The sequence below is a fragment of the Polypterus senegalus genome, chromosome 16, assembly GCF_016835505.1.
Source record: "Polypterus senegalus isolate Bchr_013 chromosome 16, ASM1683550v1, whole genome shotgun sequence".
NCBI lineage: Eukaryota > Metazoa > Chordata > Cladistia > Polypteriformes > Polypteridae > Polypterus > Polypterus senegalus.
In genome coordinates, this window is record NC_053169.1 from 84,488,837 (window position 1) to 84,505,705 (window position 16,869).

A 16,869-nucleotide genomic window follows, 5' to 3' on the forward strand; every position below is an offset into this window, starting at 1 on the left:
ACTTGCACTGTACAGTAGAACACCCTGAAGCCTTACAGAGTTTGACTTTGCCTTCTCTTAAGAATTGTGAGGTTGCGTTTTCCAGGCTGTCTGTAAACCAGTTATATGTTCCACTCTTCTACTTTCAACTGACCTTAGCTTGTCTTACTTTATACTAGCTAGTCCTTAAGAACGTCAACATTAGTAAGTTCTTCAAAAATGTAATAATAAGTGCTTTCCCACCATATGAGCTTTTTTTCAGAAACCAGGGACTTTTTAGAAAATGAGGAACTTTTGTACCATCCCCACCACTGGGACTCGGGCCATTTGTAGTTCCTGGTACTTTTTTTGCTCCTACTCCAGGGTATTTACATTTCATTCAACCAGGACCAATCATGGGAGGGGCTCGGGCGATAGATTTGTAGTGATTGGTTGATCACAAGCACTGGCACCTTCTTAGAAATCTGTGAGTACTTTAGAGAGTTACTGGTGAGGATGGAGTGCTGCACTTCACACCCCATCACTTTTCATATCAGCCTACTTGGTTCTCTGCACCATGCACCGCATCAAAGGAATAATTTCCCCCGTTAAGTTGTGATCATCCCTCATGAACTCCTGATCATGCTGCTCTTATCACTGCATCACTCTTCCTAGCTGCCTCCATGGCGTGCTGCACTGGGCATTGCATTGAAACAATAATCTCTTCTGTGAAGTCACAATTGGTTCAAAGTATGAATCCTTTGATGGCCCATATACAATACAACACAATACAATTTATTTTTGTATAGCCCAAAATCACACAAGAAGTGCCGCAATGGGCTTTAACAGGCCCTGACTCTTGACAGCCCCCCAGCCTTGACTCTCTAAGAAGACAAGGAAAAAACTCACAAAAAAACCTTGTAAGGAAAAAATGGAAGAAACCTCAGGAAAGGCAGTTCAAAGAGAGACCCCTTTCCAGGTAAGTTTGGCGTGCAGTGGGTGTCAAAAAGAAGGGGGTCAAAACAATACAATACACAGAACAGAACAAATCCTTAATACAGTATCAAAATACAAATTTTAGAAGTACGGAGTAGAATTTAACAGTAGATGATATCACAGAATATGATTTGGATTTCTTTACAGTCCTGGAGACCTCATCCATCAAGCTGCCTCCCCCATTTGGCCATTCCACAGCTGAAATGGCGCTAATCCGATGAAAGGACCCCTCTTTCCCACGATTGCTATGATCCTTCATCAGGGATGACTTTACCTTAGGCAGGTAAAACAACTTGGCAGGTGGGCTGTGGCACCAAGTGCCTCATTTGAGTACCGAGAAGAGAAACAGAATAGGTGAGGGTTAGTATCTAATTCTAACTATCATGTTACTTATCTTTTAGTGCTAATGACTAACAACAGAGATGCAGTCTGTATAGTTAATCAGCAGCTCTAGTCAGGATTTGCTAAACTGAACTTTGTGAGTCTTCAGCCGGGATTTAAAAGCTGAGACCGATGGGACATCTCTTATAGTAGCAGGTAAACCGGTCCACAGTTTAGGGGTCCTGTAACTAAAAGCTCGACCTCCCACTGTTACTTTATTAATCCTTGGAAGCAGAAGCAGACCGGCATCTTGAGATCTTAATGTGCGCTCAGGTTTGTAAGTCATGATAAGTTCAGACAAGTAAGCCGGACCTTGGCCATTTAATTCTTTATATGTTAAAAGGAGGATTTTGAAATCTGCCCTAAACTTAACTGGGAGCCAGTGTAAGGATATCACTCTTCACAGTCGTCTTCCATAAACCGCATATAAGTAATAAGTGAGGGAGTGACCCATGAACTCCTGAACTTCCCTCACTTCACACTGCATCACTCTTCTATGCACATCGCATATTTTGCATAAGGGTTATAGTTAATGTTATGTGGTGGGAATGCAACACACGAAAGTGGCCCATGGCCGACATTGTACAGCAGCTCATTGGTTCCAGATAGCAAAGTTCTTCCAGTGGGTGTGTTTTTGGGTACATGTATTATATGTAGAGATGTGTGATGCACTCTGAGCTTGTCAACTGAAACATGGCTGCTCTTTAACTGAAAGTGAGTAGCTGGCACAGGAGTGCAGTTGTTAGTGTTGCTGCCTTGCAGCTCCAGAGTACTGTTTACAGCTCTTGGCATTTGCATGTTCTGCCCATGTCCATGACGTACCTCTCCGGGTACCTGGGTTTTCCTTGTACATATCAAAACACGTACATGTTTGGGTAACTGTTGACTCTGATAAGAATCAATTTGACTGAGTGTGCCCTACAATGGACTGGCCAAGTCAATACCAGCTTTGCAATTATTGCTGCCAGAACTGGTCCTGAGCCATGGAGACTTGAATGAAGCAGACTTTTGTGCAGTTATTAAGCGTTTAAATTGTGCTATGTGACATAGGAAATCATAGCAGGGCTAATTTGGACAGTATTGAGAGCTAGTATTTTTATTTCTGGTGCATGCAGATTTGTTTCACATCCAGTTAATCTTTTCTCGAGTATCCACTTCTTGCTTTGGTAAGGTGTCTGTCTTAACCTCTTTTTAAGGCATATACAACAGCAGGCACATCAGAACATCAAATTCAGTGACTCGGTCATTGTGAAATAAAAGGAAAAATCCAGGCAGGTTGATGGAGCCCAAGCTCACCAACCTGTCACCACTCATCTTTGAATACCACGAAGATTTGCTGTTTACTGAGCCTACTGTATATTACATCTGGGACGTCCTTTATAATCATGATTTTTTTAGAGTAAGACTTTTTTTTATATATCAACGGAATTATGTAGATTTACCTAAATATTGTATTTGCAAGTGTTCCTGAAGCTGAGGTATTCAAAAATGTAATAAAATGTCAGCGAGTTAATGTCATGAGCCGAAGTCTTGTCTCTGCACTGTTTTCCATCGTCCACCACTAACTTGACTTTTTTTTTCTCTTCTCTGCTTTCTCCACAGCTGTTTAGAGAAGTCCGGATAATGAAAATCCTGAACCACCCTAACATAGGTAAGAATGGGAGTGCTTGCTGTGTGCCTTCACTGTGGCATCAGGGTCCTTCTCTGCCCGGTTCTTTTGAAATAACCCACACATTTGACTTGGGGCATAAATGCAGCATCATACCACACTCACATCATGCTGCCGGCCATGCTAAAGGATGTCTCCAATGCTTTGGTCATCTGCTCATCTAGCTGTGTTCCATACAAGTATCGGACTAAGTATGAACCTGTTATGTGAAGTAGTGGTACATAAAACACATTTAATTTTCCTTAGAACAGCCTGTCTTGTGTGGCCAGGAATTTGGGAGCAAACAGCAGGTTACCTGGGAATTCATTTAAGGAAAGGATGTTTGTGATTTGCCTATTTAAAGGAATATTATGTGTTAGAAATTTGTTCAGATCATACTTGGGTCATATTTGAATGTAAAAGTGTTCATTATCTGTATATATGTTGTGGAAAATCAGCCTCGGCACAGACAGGCAGACACCAATGGTTCAAACCCCACAACACGTTTTTTACACTACAGTATGTACAAATAATCGGTCCCAGTGCCCCTGCACCACACACCCTCAAGCCCGGGCTTCGCCACCTTGTGACGATGCGGGTTCGGCTCCACGCTCCCATCTGATATTTGGAAGCTCTTGAACCCAACACTGTCAATAATGTCACCGAGTGACATTTGAGCAAGGGGATGGTTTAAAAAAAGTGCATAGTGCTTTTATTAAAACAGTCAACAAAACAAAGTGTTCAAATAAATAGTGCTGTGCAGTTCCAAAGTTCAATAAATAAATAATCCATAAAAACGTGAGGTTAAAACCAATAGAAAACACAATTCTTTTAAAATCGAGGTTAAAATGTTCCACAGGAAGCAATCTTTAAAAATCAACAAGCCCAGTGCTCTTCTGCGTTAGCGTCTCAACTGCTTCTCCCAGTTGGGCTTTGCAGCAGGCGACACTCTCTCTGCAGCTGCCCTTTTCTCAACACTCACACACGAGACTGGAAACCTCCCGATCCCTGGCTTTGGTCTGGCACTCATCCCAGTCCCGAGATTTGGTTTAACCAACGACCAGGATGCTCACGCTGGATATTCCCCAACCAAGCCTCCCGACTCCCGCTGCCTTTCCGGTCTTCTGCGGCCAGTCGCTTTTCCATGGTCACTCCCGCTACCTGCTTGCTCAGCGGGAGCAACTTCCAATTCTAACTCCTGGGTGTAGGCCTAACGCCCAGACCCTCGCAGCTGCCCACGAGCGCTCGTTCGCTCGCTCTCCACACACACGCACCGCGTGTCTCTCTCTCTTGCACCAACCTGCTTCCTCTCTCGCTCCCATGTAACCTCCGTCCTCTCTTTCCTTTTGTTCTTTCTCTTTTTTCCGCCAACCGACTCGCGCTTCTTTTTAAGCAGCGAGGGGCCATAGCAGCTGCAGCATATTAATCACGGGAACAATCACGGATGTGCTATGGCCCAATGCCCCCTCGCTAAGCTGCCATGAGAGCGGTGATTATTTATTTAAAAAAATGGCCTTTACTAAGCGAGCTGTGGACCCATAACACCACACACCTCCTCTCCTCTCCTCCGAGCTTCATCCTCTTACACCCGACTCCAGCTGATGACTGGAGGGAGGCAACCTCTTTTATGCCCACCCGTACATGTTCCAGGGGCCTCCTGATGAGCTTCCTGCGGCACTTCCTGGTGTGGCGGAAGTGCCACATGACCACCCGGAAGCACTCCGGGTGTCCCTGGTAATACTTCCGCCAGCACCTTCGGGTGAGGCAGAAGTGCTGACGTCCAGGGCTTCACAGTCTTCTGGGCGCCCCCTGGCAGTGACCATGGGCCCCTATAGGATTGAGCTTCCAAGCTCAGTTCCCGTGGCCCCCATACAAACCAGGGCAGCTGCCCTCTCGTGGTCCAGGGGAGGCATAGTCCCTCTCTCAGTCCTTCTCGGTGTCCTGGCTGGGCACAGCCCCCAGCCGCCTGCCACACTGTTTTACTTTCATGTTGTCTTAATGGTGTCATTGCTGTGCCATTTTGTTCTTTATCATTTTCTAGCTTGTTGTTGCCATTTTGTGTAGTTTGTTACTGTTACAGCTCAATGCTTTTTGTGGTGTTGTGCATTTATGTATTTGTTTTGTAAGTCTTCACCCATTTTTGATTTTTATTGTTATGTTTGGAAGTTTTTGTTTTATTTATTTAGTTATGAGATGTGATTAGCGCATCACGTAACCGGAGGCAATTTGTTTTGTGATCGACTGTTGTATGTCTCGTAACCGCGACAGTCATGGTTCTGACCTCATTGTACTTCCAGTATAAATATGGCTGTGGTTTCAGTTATAAACATCCTTTGGTTGGATAAAGAATTAAAAAATAAATGAAAACTATAAACCAAGTTTCTTAGCGGAAGTTAGTTTCTTTCTTGGTCTAAGTAGACCAAATGTCAGGTGCAGTTTATTGTTCTTGAGTCTCTTTTTTTTTGGTTTTGACTTTGTTTTCTGGCTTGTCCCTTTGCTTTGGCTGCCTTTGTTGTCTCCTTGATTTCCCAATTTCCTGACTTTAGCCTGGCACTGGCTATGATTTCTGGTTCACGTTTACACCGCTCAGTTATTTTGTCTTCTCACAATACAGTAATCCCTCCTCGATCCAGACCCCCCCGCGATAGGTGAAAATCCGCGAAGTAGAAACCATATGTTTGTATGGTTATTTTTATATATTTTAAGTCCTTAGAAACTCTCCCACACTGTTTATAAATATTCCCCGCAGAGTTATACAGCATAATCCCTTTGAATTCTCTTAGATATTAGGTAAGATTTGTTGAAATTATGTATATTAACACACTGTTTATATACAGTAAAACCTAAATATTATTTTAAAGATATCGAGCGTTTCCGATATCACATATGTTACAGCCATTACGATAGACAGGCCACCAGCAATAAATACGTACAATGCAAGAAAAATAGTATACAGTAAATGTGTGTACAGTGACACTAAACGTACGTACATGTACTAAGTACTGTAAGTAGAAAATTAATTACGGTTACTCACCAACAATGACACGATGACTTGTCCGATAACAATGAGTTTAGTTTTACTGCACAACAAAGGAGAGTGTTACAGCTCTTCTAAAGGAGCCACTTCAGGTGACGGTAGCACCGCCGTTGTTCTTCTTCCGGCAGTCTTCAATCCAAATCCCTAAAGCAGATTCCATCCAGACTACCACCTTATTACATCCACTTACAACTCGTTTTGTGCCCTGGTTAAAAGGACACTGCGGCCGTAGATCTTATATTCTTTTCCTCCTTTTAAATAAAAGAATCGTAGTCTCATTGATGCTGTAATGGCGTCCTACAGCGGTGTAGCTTTTCCCTTCCTTCAACAAATCCAAAACGTTTACCTTTTCAGCAATCGTTGACATCTTCCGTTGGCGCTTGGGCACAGACCCTGAAGCAATAGCAGGAGCAGATCGTTTTGGAGCCTTAATGAAGGACTTGACTACGCACAAAGATAAACACAAAAGAGCACAACTCTTTACACAGCGAAACACGTTGATGCTGAATGAGCGAGACGAGACTTCCTGGTTAACGCCATGGAATCGAATTCGGCGCTCCGTCGCTGAGCCATTCAGCACACAGGAACTTAACTGCGTGCTCTGATTGGTTAGCTTCTCAGCCGTCCGCCAATAGCGTCCCTTGTATGAAATCAACTGGGCAAACCAACTGAGGAAGCGTGTACAGGAAGTAAAAAGACACATTGTCTGCAGAACCCTTTGAAGCAGCGGAAAATCCGCGTTATATATTTAGATATGCTTACATATAAAATCCGCGATAGAGTGAAGCCGCGAAAGTCAAAGCGCCATATAGCGAGGGATTACTGTAATCCCTGGAGAGAAAGTCTCAAAACAGTTGTGATGCAGACTGTTGAAGTCCTCATCTGGCTTTGCTTATTTCTAGGCCTGTTCCCTCTTTTGACGATCTCATGTTGGCCATCACAACAGACACAGGCAGCGGGCGGGCAGACTGAGATGTGAATCCAGTCTCCTAAAGCAGGGAGGCAGCAGCACAAGTCATTGTGTTCCTATGCTACTGGTACTTCCTATGGAAAGTTTTATATAAAGTATAAAATTAATGAAATTACAAAGCTTCATCGTGCTTACCATGTAGAACAGTAATACCCCAGTGTTTTTCTATGCCTCACTGAAACCCAGGTGGATGTGACTTGGCCTTGGAAGTGAACAATGGATTAACTTCAAACAGCTGCCACCAATCGCAACAGTCAGAACAGCGCGACATTCACATCACATATTCCCAGCTACAGAATCCAAGTATAAATAGCACAATATTTCTTTGACCTTTTGCATTGCCAGAGCATATCAGCAGTATCACCTGTTTAAAAGGCATTTCAGGAAAATACCAGCTTTGAAGGTTCATTCGTCTGATGTGGCCAGGCTTTCTAGATTTCAGAATAACAGGGTGTTAGTCATCGGTGCAAAAAAGTATTATTGTGAGTCAACTGGTGGCTGTTTAACATTATTGTGAGCAAAATTCACCTGGTGATGCAAGTTCAGAATTTTTTGGAACATTAACTTTTTAGACACTCAGTCTGCATTGACTGTAAGGTTGAATAGTTTGGGAAGTTTTTGAATCAAATAAAAACAAATGTGTGAGATGTTTACTAGACATTAGGGTATTTTTTCCTTTTGCTGTTCTTGACAAAAGATTTTTTTGGGTTTCTTTTTGGCAATTGGTTTCTTTTTGACCTTTTGTCTTTTGACCCCAGCTCCTTTCTTCTCGTCCGCATCCTAACCTCAAAATCAGCCTTTTACTTTCCTATCAGAATATGGTGCAAAGTTTATTACAAGTAAATATTACTCTTTATTATAGAGCCAGGGTGGCACAGAGGTGTGGTGGGTAGCGCTGCTGCCTCGCTGTAAGGAGACCTGAGTTCACTTCCCGGATCCTCCCTGCGTGGAGTTTGCATGTTCTCCCCGTGTCTGCGTGGGTTTCCTCCCACAGTCCAAAGACATGCAGGTTAGGTGCATTGGCGATCCTAAATTGTCCCTAGTGTGTACTTGGTGTGTGGGTGTGCCCTGCAGTAGGCTGGCGCCCTGCCCAGGGTCTGTTCCTGCCTTGCACCCTGTGCTGGCTGGGATTGGCTCCAGCCCGACCCCCCGTGACCCTGTAGTTAGGATATAGCGTGTTGGATAATGGATAGAGGGATTATTTTAGATTCATTTTAATTTGTATTTTTGTATATTTGTAGTGTTCAGAGCTGATTTTCTTAGGGTGGTTCCATTATTTTAATAATCTGACTTGCTAAGTTTTCAGCCATTTAAACTTAGCATAATTATTTAAGAAATAAAAAAGATCTGTTTATTTTAATAAGTATACCATATATAATAAATACGGTATGGTATATCTATTAAATGTGGAAATATAGTATATAGATGTGTTTGTGTATGTATGTGTACATATAGTGGGATGCAAAAGTTTGGGCAACCTTGTTAATAGTCATTATTTTCCTGTATAAATCGTTGGTTGTTACGATAAAAAATGTCAGTTAAATACATCATATAGGAGACACACACAGTGATATTTGAGAAGTGAAATGAAGTTTATTGGATTTACAGAAAGTGTGCAATAATTGTTCAAACAAAATCAGGCAGGTGCATAAATTTGGGCACCACAAAAAAGAAATGAAATCAATATTTAGTAGATCCGCCTTTTGCAGAAATTACAGCCTCTAAACGCTTCCTGTAGGTTCCAATGAGAGTCTGGATTGTGGTTGAAGGTATTTTGGACCATTCCTCTTTACAAAACATCTCTAGTTCATTCAGGTTTGATGGCTTCTGAGCATGGACAGCTCTCTTTAACTCGCACCCCAGATTTTCCATTATATTCAGGTCTGGGGACTGAGATGGCCATTCCAGAACGTTGTACTTGTTCCTCTGCATGAATGCCTTAGTGGATTTTGAGCAGTGTTTCGGGTCGTTGTCTTGTTGAAAGATCCAGCCCCGGCGCAGCTTCAGCTTTGTCACTGATTCCTGGACATTGGTCTCCAGAATCTGCTGATACTGAGTGGAATCCATGCGTCCCTCAACTTTGACAAGATTCCCAGTCCCTGCACTGGCCACACAGCCCCACAGCATGATGGAACCACCACCATATTTTACTGTAGGTAGCAGGTGTTTTTCTTGGAATGCTGTGTTCTTTTTCCTCCATGCATAACGCCCTTGTTATGCCCAAATAACTCAATTTTAGTTTCATCAGTCCACAGCACCTTATTCCAAAATGAAGCTGGCTTGTCCAAATGTGCTTGAGCAGACCTCAAGCGGCTCTGTTTGTGCTTCCTCTGCATCACTCTCGCATACAGCATCTCCTTGTGTAAAGTGCGCAATGGTTGAACGATGCACAGTGACTCCATCTGCTGCAAGATGATGTTGTAGGTCTTTGGTGCTGGTCTGTGGGTTGACTCTGACTGTTCTCACCATTCGCCGCTTCTGTCTATCCGAAATCTTTCTTGGTCTGCCACTTCGAGCCTTAACTTGAACTGAGCCTGTGGTCTTCCATTTCCTCAATATGTTCCTAACTGTGGAAACAGACAGCTTCAATCTCTGGGACAGCTTTCTGTATCCTTCCCTAAACCATGATGGTGAACAATCTTTGTCTACAGGTCATTTGAGAGTTGTGTTGTGACCCCCATGTTGCTACTCTTCAGAGAAAATTAAAGGAGGAGGGAAACTTACAATTGACCCCCTTAAATACTCGGATTCACCTGTGTATGTAGGTCAGGGGTCACTGAGCTTACCAAGCCAATTTGAGTTCCAATAATTAGTTCTAAAAGTTTGGGAATCAATAAAATGACAACGGTGCCCAAATTTATGCACCTGCCTGATTTTGTTTGAACAATTATTGCACACTTTCTGTAAATCCAATAAACTTCATTTCACTTCTCAAATATCACTGTGTGTGTCTCCTATATGATATATTTAACTGACATTTATTATCGTAACAACCAACGATTTATACAGGAAAATAATGACTGTTAACAAGGTTGCCCAAACTTTTGCATCCCACTGTACAGTATATAAATAATACAGCAGTAACGGTGCCAGGATTTCATAAAAGTATGGGCCTAAATTTGTCTTGGGTGGGTTTAAAATTATTCTTATTACTGGTAAATATACATTAAAAAAATTACTAATGTCATAAAAAGCGTTTTTTTTTTTTGTGGTTTTTGTTAACACCTATTTAAATCCATTTACAAATGGAGAAGATAAATTGACTGCCTACCTTTTGACATACCAACGCATTCCAAAGCACATACGGCCAAATAATATCTGTTATTGACTAGTATAGCATTATACAACAACAAACAGTTCAATTGATGTTGTGCCAGTCCTTAGAATTTGTACATGCATATCTGATGCGTGAATCTATCCATAAGTAGATTATTATAAAAAATTCCAAAATCACAACTTTTCATGTCCTCTATTCTAGTCACGTACTGTTATCTGTTGGTTCAATGAGCCGCAAACCTGTGCGACCTTACAGGCTATGACAGAAGTTGGAAACTTTAATACCGATTGAGTTGGTGGCTCGTGGACATCAGACAAAGTTGTGACCTCTCCGATCCTTCGTCTTTTGGCAGCCGAGTGGTTGTAGATTTTTCAGTACACTCTGTAGTTTGGGATTAATAAAGTATCTATCTATCTATCTATCTATCTATCTACTGTATCTATCTAGTAGTGTTGGTAGCACACCCATCGCTTAAGTAAATACAGCTAGTGGCAGGGTTTCCACTCACCATTCCGGGACTAAAATTTTCAGTGCCGACATCAGACTCTAGTATCTTTGCACTACTTTTTGTTTCTGATTTCTAATAAAACCTGAAACAGGTGTTTCTTGAAACATTCTTGAAGGGTCCCCACAACAGTAGCTTGTGATGGGTGATCTGTGAATGATTCTTTCTTAATGACTCTTTTCAGTGAATCATACAAATTGTTTTTAGTGGAGCTCAATAGTAACTCCAGTAAGTTACTAGTTGATAGCCTCCTGTTAGCATCATTTGTTTTGTGTGCTTATGATTGACAATATTTTAGGTCAGACTTATTTTCTAAACTTTGTTATGCAGACGTGTGCTATGTAATTGACATCTATGTATGTACTTTCCAAATGCTTTTTAAGAGTTAAATGAACATTTTTAGTAAAGTTAACACTGGTGACTTTGCAGTGTGATTTTATAATTGACTATTACTGGGTGAGGCAGAAAGGACAGACGTTTTTTTACAAAATCACAAAATTGTTAATTTTTTCTTACAAAGAAATTTATTGAAAGATTTGAGTTCATATTGAAATAGCCTTTGACAATTTGTAGGGATGGAAATGCAGGTCTAAATGCAAAATACATCTTACCGAATGATTACTGAGGCCAAGTTCAGAAGAATGCTTCCGAGCAGATCGACTTAAACTGCACAGCAGGGCTAGATTGGTTGTTCTTGACAAAACAGTCGTACGCAAAAACGCGGTGTTCTATCATCCACGGCTCCATGGCTTCAACTAAAAAGAAAATAAAAAAATGCTAAGAGTTTGCGAACCTAACGCCACCTACCGCACATCTGTCTCTCCACCTAGTGGTGAGTTCTAGCCATTTGAAAGACGTCCGTCCTTTCTGCCTCACTCTGTATTTTAATCAAGTCAGATGTGCATTACAATGCATGTATGCAGTATACGCTAATTTTCACTTTAATCAGGTGACTAAGCTAATACTGTTACTGTTTCAACTCCACTTGTCTGTTTCCAGTAGGTCTTAAAATTATGTTTGCAAGATAAAGCTTTTAATAAGTCATCTGTTCAAAAATATAGCATGGTCACTTGAAATCTCACCCTTTCAGTTTTGACCAAATCCACTGCACTGTCAGCTGAAATGCATCCCCATACCGTGCGCAGCTGCCACCATTCTTCATGGAAGTCTTCAGACAGGCATCGATGTACTTCAAGTCATCTTCTAATATACTTCCATCTTTATTAACCAGCAATTTGGACTCCTTGCTCCATAAGGTTTTCTGCCCCTGGTTGTTTTGCTGCATGCTTTATTGCCTTTCAGTCATTGTACTGTGGATTTCCATCAGTCCCTTAAGGCGTACTATAAATCAGATGATAACACCTTTGTGTATTCTGTCTTCATCTTGGCCAGTTCCTTTAGAACAGCGGTTCTCAACCTTTCTAGTGCCGCGACCCTTTAATACAATTTCCCATGCTGTGGCGACCCCCATCGTAAAATTATTTTTGTTGCTACTTCATAACTGTAATTTTGCAACCGTTATGAATCGTAATGTAAATATCTGATATGCAGGATTTATTTTCATTGTTACAAATTGAACATAATTAAAGCGTAGTGATTCATAATAAAAACAGTATGTAATTATATATTGGGAAATATTTATTTCTAATTACAAATAAATGAAATTTTGTCTCTATGACTTACGTTTATTTGTTTTTCTTCATTGTGTATTGAACTGTATTCACCGTATTCATGTTGTATACTTATGTGAAAATGTGAAAAGCATGGCATAGCATGGGTCTTAATATTAAACAACAGTAAACTACATTGCTACAAAATATTTGCGACAGTACGTGTAAAAAGCCGACGTCAGTGCGAAGGTCGAGGCTGCTTCTTTCTCACCAGATCAGAAATTCTCGGGGCAGTCTTTGCAAGAGCACAACGAAGATCATCTTCTGCAACAAGTCTACTTCTGTATTTAGACTTGATAACCAACAAGCTGGAAAACCCTGTTTCGCAAAGATATGTTGTTGGAAATGGAAGAAGAAAGTCACGCCGTAAACAGTTAAAAATAATAGTTACGACAATTAAAACATTTGAAAGGATTCTGCTTCAATTGTCTGCAACATCTATCCTCGAATGACAATTATAGTAAAAAACTAGTAACTACCAATGGAAAAATTTGTACAATAACAAGTTTTACACGTTAGAATAGACAAAACCCATATTTCCAATGGTCTTGGGCGACCCCTGGCAGCGACCCCTGGCAAATCATCATTCGACCCCCGACGGGGTCGCGACCCACAGGTTGAGAACCGCTGCTTTAGATTTCTTCTTTAGATTGCTCAGATTTTCTTCACTGCCTTATGACAGCTTGAAAAGCACATCTTGAAGATCTAGTCTGGCGTGCTACTGCTCATTGATCCTGAGTTCTAATTTTCATCTGTCAAAACTGTGTTTTCGCATAATCATTTCCAAATCTCAATATATCAGATTACCATCCAGTATAGCCATTTGTTTGATGAATTACACCATTAGGACACCCAGCCTGGTTAACCACTACAATGTCTATTTAAATTAGCTGTGTTCTTGGTGGAATTTAACACATGCATGAAATGATTGGGGTGCCTTACAGAGACGTTTGTGAACCACCACTTGTGTTGTTCTGCCATCTCATATGATATCAGTATGTTTTTAAATAACACATTCTTGTTACCGTTTATCTAATTTCATGTTTATTTGTGACCCCATGAAGGACCAGCTCCCAGTCCAGAGCTGTTTCCTATTACCTGCCCAGGGCTGTCCAGGTGGGCTTCAGCCCCCACCACCCCCATGACCCTGAATTGGATTAAGCTGGTTTGAGAGTGTCATGTTTATTTGCATTTATTCTAAAATTATATAGTGTTTTCACAATGTGACAGATAGGGGACGCTATCACTCCCTTGAACCCTTGTCCAAGACACCAGATAAAAGTCCAAAAGTAAACTTTATTTATACTGCACAGTGCACAAAGCACCCTCCTCTCCACAATACTCATGAATCACTACAATACTTCTCAATAAACAATTCTTCCACTCCCAGACGTGTTGCCACCCTTCCACCCAGCTCAGCTCGCCGTCTGGGAGCTCCCACAGTCCTTTTATATTCCCTGACCCAGAAGTATTCCACTCCCCAGTCCATGTGATCTCCTATCACTTCCGGGTCAGATCAAAAGTCCTTGTCTTCACCCTGGAAGCACATCATTCCCCTTGTCCATGTGACTCGGACGTACTTTGGGGGCATATGGCAAATAAACATCGTTCCTCCCTGCAGCGTCTCCTAGTGGCCCCCATGGTATCCAGCAGGGCTGTGCGTAAAGACTCCAATATCCATGATGCCCTGCTGGTCTTCGGGGCACCTCCATACTGCAGGGAGGGCTCCACCTGGCGGCTTGGGGGTATTGGCCGGGATGAACGGCCGGCCATACACCACAAGAAACAAACAAACATGTCAAGCTAAGCAGATTGTTTTGGGTGGCCAAAGCCATTTGCACAGTACTATAACTAAACATTTTTAATATACAGCATTCATATGTATTGTAGTGTTACAGCAGATTACATCTGTTAGCACTGTGAGATGAAAACAAGGTGATGTGATTACAGCACAGTATGCGTCTGTCTAGGTGGTCCTGAAAGGCAGTAAGCCCCTTCCCTGCCCTGCCCATTTACTTTCTTGTTTTCAGCTTGTCCTGATGCGAGTGCTGCACTGGTAAGTGTCACATGAGCAAATCTGCACGTGAAAATTACTTAACACATTTTCAGGTCACATTACTTATTTGTGATCTCCAGATTACGTAAGTGAGGATAAATTTAAGCATCTGTGAATCCCATGCACCCGTTGAGTTCATTACACATTTGAGGAGTTTTCAGCATCATTTAATTGCAAAGAAATCACTGACTTCTACCCTTTTTACATGCATTTGCCCCTTGTTGATTATTAGACAGGCATCCTTTGTTTCTGTTTCCCGGTGCATGAAGACCCCATCTCAGGCTTCAGAAGCAGATTAGCTTGTCCCCCACTGCCCTTGATTTTGGGTGTATTTCTCTGTACCAGTGAATCCTTATTATTAGATACAATACAAAATGTAACGTTTTCTGCACTGCTGGATTGCTTTCTTTCTTCCTTCCTTTCTTTTGTGCCTCCAGCATTCACAATATCGTTTTCATACCTGCTGTCATCTGTATATTATATAACCCTGTACTTCCATTTTCACACAGCGTTATTCCTTTATGTTTGTGCCCAGAGATTAAAGAAAGCAGTGCTGCTGTTGTCCATAGCTTTTGAGAATCGATTTTTGCTGCACCAGGTGAACAAAGATGGTGATTGCACACTCACCGTTCTTACCCCAGCACTGCCCAGGAACAAATGGCCATTTGTGCCCACAACAGCGTCACTGAGCAGTCAGCTCCCTGCAGGAGATCAGAATAATGTACTGTGAAATAGAAGAGCGTCACATATTCTTCAGTGTCCATCCCACGACAGTAATAAACATGAACGCTGCTTTGTAGTGTGGTGTGCAAAGTTAAATAGTTTGGCCCAAGCATCGGGATATTTAATTGATTATTCTTTCCCAAGCCACAATAAAGGTGGTGTCTGTTGTTAAAGCTGTGTTATTTTATTCAGAATCTTCATAATGGCATTTGCACATGTCCACCAGTGAGTGACAAGTCAATCAGTAGTATTACTGACAAATCAACAGTGCTAGCCATCCATCCATTATCCAACCCGCTATATCCTAACTACAGGGTCACGGGGGTCTGCTGGAGCCAATCCCAGCCAACACAGGGCGCAAGGCAGGAAACAAACCCCGGGCAGGACGCCAGCCGACCGCAGAACAGTGCTAGCTTTTCATCAAAATCAATGAAAATATAGTTATCTGTAAAAAAAAGAGAACTTTTCCCCTTCACCATCATAGCCTGGCTGATCTATCTGCTGCATGGTCTTGATATTTGAATGGTAAGCTGCATTAGTGAAACATTGTTGTTCATCTGAGGGTTTATATTAAAATGATTAAAGTCTTCAAATATTCCAATTCTATGCTTTATTTCTTCCTTCTTGTCTGCTGTATTAAAATCTTGTAGAATGAAGCTTTGCTTCAACACGTGCCAAGAAACTGCTCCCTCAGTCCTTGCCTTTGGTGTTTTACTCTTGGCACCATTTTTAAGTTTATGGAGTACTTAATCACGCAATGTTCAGTGTAAATTTAATCTTCTACTGCACGTACGTGTTATTATCCTGCAACAACACAACTCGTCCATCATTCAGTGACAGGTGCTACTGCTCTGACTCAGTAATCCTTTGTTAAAATGATGCTATTAGGCAGACATTCGCTTCTATCAAAACAGTTTCTGCATGAAAAGGTAATTCCAGTCACGTGCACTTAGAGGTTTGTTATTCCTCAATAGATAGCACATCCTTCAGGTTTTTTGGGTTAATGAAGGGCATTTCATTAATGGCATTGGCCCATGTGAGACTTTAGAATATGTTACAGTACCATGTTCATATGATCACTTTTATACTAAACGTTCTTGTTTTGACCTCTTGGTTTGTTGCATTTTAGGTGTTTTTGATGGCAAGAGTAAGACACTTGGGAAAATGAGTGCCTTTTAAGCAACATCTTCATGGCACACAGTCACACTCCTTACGCTGATCCAGTTTGTCATTGTTGTCCAGTTCCTATAAATTTGATAAAGACCTCTTGTCCAGCCTCATGACTGAAATGCCTGGTGTACTCTGATTTTCTCGCTGTCTGTCAAAATGCCATCAATACAAATTTCTTGAACATTCCTTGTAGAGCGTCTCACTTAAAAGGAGCGACTGTTGCAATGTACAGTTGTGCTTGAAAGTTTGTGAACCCCTTAGAATTTTCTATATTTCTGCATAAATATGACCTAAAACATCATCAGAATTTCACTCAAGTCCTAAAAGTAGATAAAGAGAAACCAGTTAAACAAATGAGACTAAAATATTATACTTGGTCATTTATTTATTAAGGAAAATGATCGAATATTACATATTTGTGAGTGGCAAAAGTATGTGAACCTTTGCTTTCAGTATCTGGTGTGACCCCCAAATAACT

The 16,869-nt window shown here is 41.5% G+C and overlaps 1 protein-coding gene across 8 annotated transcripts in view; it reads left to right on the forward strand.

Annotated features, from left to right (window-relative positions):
- Positions 1 to 16,869, forward strand: part of mark1 (MAP/microtubule affinity-regulating kinase 1) — a 395,537-nt gene that overhangs the window by 293,918 nt on the left and 84,750 nt on the right. For 7 of the 8 annotated variants that reach the window (XM_039738976.1, XM_039738974.1, XM_039738977.1 and 4 more), the window contains exon 4: positions 2,938 to 2,986. In XM_039738976.1, the coding sequence (XP_039594910.1) occupies positions 2,938 to 2,986 (49 nt within the window). Of the gene's footprint in view, positions 1 to 2,579; positions 2,735 to 2,937; positions 2,987 to 16,869 lie in introns of those variants that run through there. The other variant, XM_039738981.1, reaches the window with a different exon arrangement.